At 44.3% G+C, this 4,769-nt stretch overlaps 1 protein-coding gene across 1 annotated transcript; it reads left to right on the forward strand.

Moving 5' to 3' along the window:
• Positions 1–568: 568 nt before the first annotated feature.
• Positions 569–4,769, forward strand: LOC123407680 (receptor homology region, transmembrane domain- and RING domain-containing protein 2-like). Its single transcript, XM_045100867.1, has 5 exons — positions 569–889; positions 1,326–1,616; positions 2,082–2,306; positions 2,703–3,107; positions 3,552–4,769. The coding sequence occupies exons 2-5, from the start codon at positions 1,472–1,474 to the stop codon at positions 4,322–4,324; spliced, it is 1,548 nt and encodes a 515-aa protein (XP_044956802.1). The 5' UTR covers positions 569–889; positions 1,326–1,471; the 3' UTR covers positions 4,325–4,769.

A 4,769-nucleotide genomic window follows, 5' to 3' on the forward strand; every position in this document is an offset into this window, starting at 1 on the left:
GTGCGGCAAAAGAAGGAAGACCCATTCCATTGGACGAAGGCCCTGTTTGGATCCTAGGGTTAGAGTTAGAGTTGGTTAGATTGAACTCATCTAACCCTCAAAAATCCAAACAGGGTGGGTTAGAGTTGGTTAGATGCATCTAACCCACCCAAGAGGTGTTTTTTTGGGTTAGAGTTAGGTGGGGCCCAGAAAAAGTTACTTTTCTCTCTCCCTCCATCACACAAAATCCTAGATAAAGGAGCCAAATGATTGGAAAAAGTGCATTTATTGTCAATCTAACCCTTCCATCCAAACACCTCCTTGGTTAGAGTTAGTTTAGGGTTAGTCTAGATTTAAAATATAAGTCTAACCTCTAACCGAGGAGAAGTGCAACAAGATTCTTGCTGTTGCACGGCACCCAGTGACACAGCATTCAGCGGCGCACAGATTAATCTCGAGAGGCACTGCCGCTGGTTCTGGATCCAGGACGAGTCGATCTCGAGGGCGCCGCGCCGATGCCGACAGCCATGGTAAATAACAGCAAGCAGGGCGTGGTTATTAAATTAAAAATCCCAACGGATAGAGACGGATGGGCGGAAAACATTACACACACTGAAAAATCGGATCGAGCGGGGGCCGGGGGCACCGAACCTGGAGAGGCTACCCACCTGCGATTTCAATTCCCAATCTCGACTTCTCCTCTGTCCCTCCGCCTGTCTCCGCCCCCCCGTGAATTCGCCGTCGATCTCGCCGCCTATGCGTAATCCCACGCCCGGTTCCCCCCTTCCCGCCCCTCCCATGGCAGCCGACGTCTCCATCCCCGCGTCGACTCTCTGCCTTCTGGTCTCCTCACAGCCGCGCACCCAGTAACCGCGCGCTGATTCTCCCCCTTCGTCTCCTCTGTTTCCAGGTGAATAATCCGTCAGCCCTTTTAAAGATTAGATTCGAAAGTCGGGCTAAATTTGGCAAAGTTTTTATAGCCGAGTCGCCGGATGCCGCCGCTATTAGTTTCTTTTCAGCTCAATTCCAGCTAAAAGTGCAATCCTTTGGCCGAATTGCTTTTCTCTCCAAGTTATTGGGTGGTGATTTCACGGCTACGGATTGGTAGGATTCTTTCTTCCTCGGCATGTTTTTGGAGTCTACTGAGGATTTGGCCTTTGGGGCCAGGTTGCGTCCTCCCGTGAAAACATATTTTTTTTCTCGATTTTAGAGGTTTCTCGTTTGCGTGCTACATTTGAATGCTATATATAAAAGATAGATATTGTTCCCTGCTACCGCACAGTTACACTGCTCCTGTTTTTTTTTTTTTTTGGCTTGATGGCTCAATTTTGGGAGTGCTATTGCAGGGCTAGTAGAGGATAGGTGCTTTGGAGCGAGAGTGTGTGTCTCGCAGGTTTAGAGTTCTCATTTGGCGCGTCGGTGTTTGCTCTTCTCTTCAGTTGCACCAAAGGAAAGGAACTCTGACAAGATTTTTTGACGAAACTCTGACAAGATGAACCGTGCAAGAAGAGGAGGGAGATCATTTCCCCTCTGGTTATGTGCAGTGGTTTGTCTCATGGCTCAGCCGGGAGCTTGCAGTGTGGTGCTGATGGCGAATAATACCACCTTATCGTTCAGTGACGTTGAGGCAACATTTAGTGAGTGCTACGAATCAACCAATACTCCCCTGTTTCAGTGCCGATCAATTATCAACTCACTACTATTTTGTTTCGTTATTACTGTATGTTTGTTTTTATTATTCTGAATCCATAATTTGAGTCATCACCGATGAATGGACTGATTGCTTATCGTGCATCCTGGTAGTTAGATTAGTACTCCCTCCGTAACGAAATATAAGAGCGTTTAGATAACTAAAGTAGTGATCTAAACACTCTTATATTTGTTTACGGAGGGAGTATTTGGCAGTGCTGCTTTTATTACCTCTTCTATGGCAATTTTTGCAAACGCTTTAAAATGTTATTGCCTCTTGCAATTTGCACATGCTTTATAATGTTATTACCTCTTGCAATTTGCACATGCTTTATAATGTGCAAAGCTAAGTTCTGCTTTACCCAATCTATATGTGTTGAAGAAGAACTTATTGGTATTTCAACATTTTGCAGCTCCAGAAGTGAAAGGTTCAGGTTTAAACGGTGTAATTTACACCGTCGAACCTCTTGATGCTTGCAGTCCTCTGACAAAGAAAGCAGTCGAAGGTCCTGTATCACCATTTGCATTGGTTTTAAGAGGCGGCTGCCAATTTGATGATAAAGTTAGAAATGCTCAGGATGCCGGATTCAAGGCTGTGATAGTATATGATAACAAAGACCACGGTGTCCTTGTTTCAAGTAATGTTCCTTGACTTCTCCTTTTGGTCCTGACATCATTGTTTTTCTTTTAGTCTGTATATCTTTAATAATGTGTCGCTCATGATCACTGCATATAAGATGGGTGATTCATGATGCTTTGGTAGCTAACATTAGTGAGGTCAGAGGAATAAAAAGTACGTATGCAAATATCCACTCCTGTATCATGAAATTTAAATGGTTGGACGCACCTGCAACCTTTTTCAGACTACACCTCACTAAGAAAAAAGGAAGCAGAAATCAATTGTAAAACTTGATCTGGCATTAAAATGTTATGACAATTGACATGTTTTTTTTTTCAATAGCCTTTTGTTTTCTCCAATATTATCTATTCCGTGCACATATTTTCAACAGTATTTAACTAGGAAGTGTTAACAGTGGCTGGAAGTTCATCCGGTATCGACATATATGCGGTCTTCATCTCTAAGACGTCAGGAGAGGTGTTGAAAAAATATTCAGGTCAAAGTGATGCTCAGGTGTGGATAATATCAACGCGTGATAACTCAGCTTTGTCAATCATGGCAATTTCTTTCACAGCACTGCTTGCTATGTCTGCTGTTCTGGCCACTTGTTTCTTTGTGAGAAGACACCAAATGAGAAGGGACAGGGTTCGAATACCTGCAGCACGAGAATTTCATGGAATGAGTAGTCAATTAGTCAAGGCAATGCCAAGTCTTATTTTTACAAAAGTCCAGGAAGACAATTGTACTTCGTCAACATGTGCCATTTGCCTGGAAGACTACAGTGTTGGTGAAAAGATAAGGGTGCTTCCTTGTCGTCACAGTATGTTCTTCTCACATTTAAATATCAGAACTATTTTCTAGTTATTGCATAATAAAACCTGATGATTTGGGATCTTGATGCCTGTGCAATTTATTCACAACCAGATTAATCTGTCTCTACTACTCATTGCTGATTTAAAGTTAGGAGATAGAATATACTTGCTACTAGAATAGTAGCAAGAGAGTGGTATCACTGATCAAAACTTACATCATAATCACGATAACTCCACATAATATCCCTTGGTCGGTTTGAAATACAAACTCAATTGAATATAGTCTTGCTAGATTTCATTTGTTTCCTGGTCACTTAATGTAGATAAATCCACACTACGAATTATATGATATGAGATCAGAAAATTAAGTGTTGCAGTGCTACTGAACTCTTTGTTATCTCATGCTTTATTTTTCAACCAGTGCACTGAGACTTGGCTGTGTCATCTTACAGAGTTCCATGCTGCTTGTGTGGACCTGTGGCTCACATCATGGAGGACATTCTGCCCTGTATGCAAGCGAGATGCAAATGCTGGAACGTCAAATCTCCCTCCATCAGAGTCCACCCCTTTGCTTTCTTCTGCTATCCCCTTACCAGCTGAATCGACAGCTTTGTCTTCTTTTCGGTCAATGGTAGCAGCATCTCCTCCAAGGACAATAAGCCGACATCCTTCATGGCAGTCCATGTCCCGCACTAACTCCAATTTCAGTATCCCCCACACCCGTAACCAGTGCAGATCTTATTCCAACTCACCTGCTATCAGTACAAGTAGGAGCAATGTAGACCTTGCGAAAATGTCATCGCCCTGGTCTAACTCTTCACACCTTGCATCTGCGCACTCCCTGGGCGGAGGGCATTTTTCTCCTCCGATCAGCATCAGATACACATCACCACATGTCTCCCCTTTCGGCTACGGACTCTCTGGACAGTTTGTAGGTTCACCCCACATGCCCCGTTCCGACAACGGGTCTCCAAGCTATTATCCTGGCTCTTCAGGGCAGCAGTACCCTTACTTGAGGCATCGCACGGAGTCAGGGCCGAGCTTATTTACGATGGTGCCCCAGTCACCGCAACAGACCCAGCTGCAGGGTGGCGACGACTCAGCGACGAGTCTATCAGCTTCAGCATCGACTCAGTCGCTCCCTCAGGCCTACCTGCAGCATTGCTCCGATTCTGATGCGAGCTTATCTGCTGCGACGTCAGCTCAGTCGCTGCCAGGGTGTTGATTGCCCGTACAGGTTCACCATTGAAATCCAGTTACACCTGTTACCATAGAATAAGCTCTCCATGAAGCGTTCAGAGGCGGCCACTATCGACTGAAGCGGATTTGAATGAGCAAGAGGGAGGTGCCTGTAAAAAGATAATAGAACCGGTGACCTTTAATCTGACCAACTAGCTGGGAACCTTGAAGGCTGGAAATGACTCCGCTGACCACACTGAGTGTGCAAGGATTGTCTTGAGGCGTGTGTGCTACTGATGATGCCAAGAGTGTATATTATTGCAGTTTGATAGGGATCTACTGTTAGTTGCAGTCAGAAATGCCTTGTGCTAGTAAGATGACGTATATATTCTGTTCACGAATGCTTGACAGAAATATATTAATCTTGAATCTTGATTGTTCTCACTTTGTTTTAAAGGTTTTATCTATCGGTGCCTATGGCGGACCTGTAA

Source organism: Hordeum vulgare, chromosome 7H (assembly GCF_904849725.1).
Source record: "Hordeum vulgare subsp. vulgare chromosome 7H, MorexV3_pseudomolecules_assembly, whole genome shotgun sequence".
In the NCBI taxonomy this organism is placed as follows: domain Eukaryota; kingdom Viridiplantae; phylum Streptophyta; class Magnoliopsida; order Poales; family Poaceae; genus Hordeum; species Hordeum vulgare.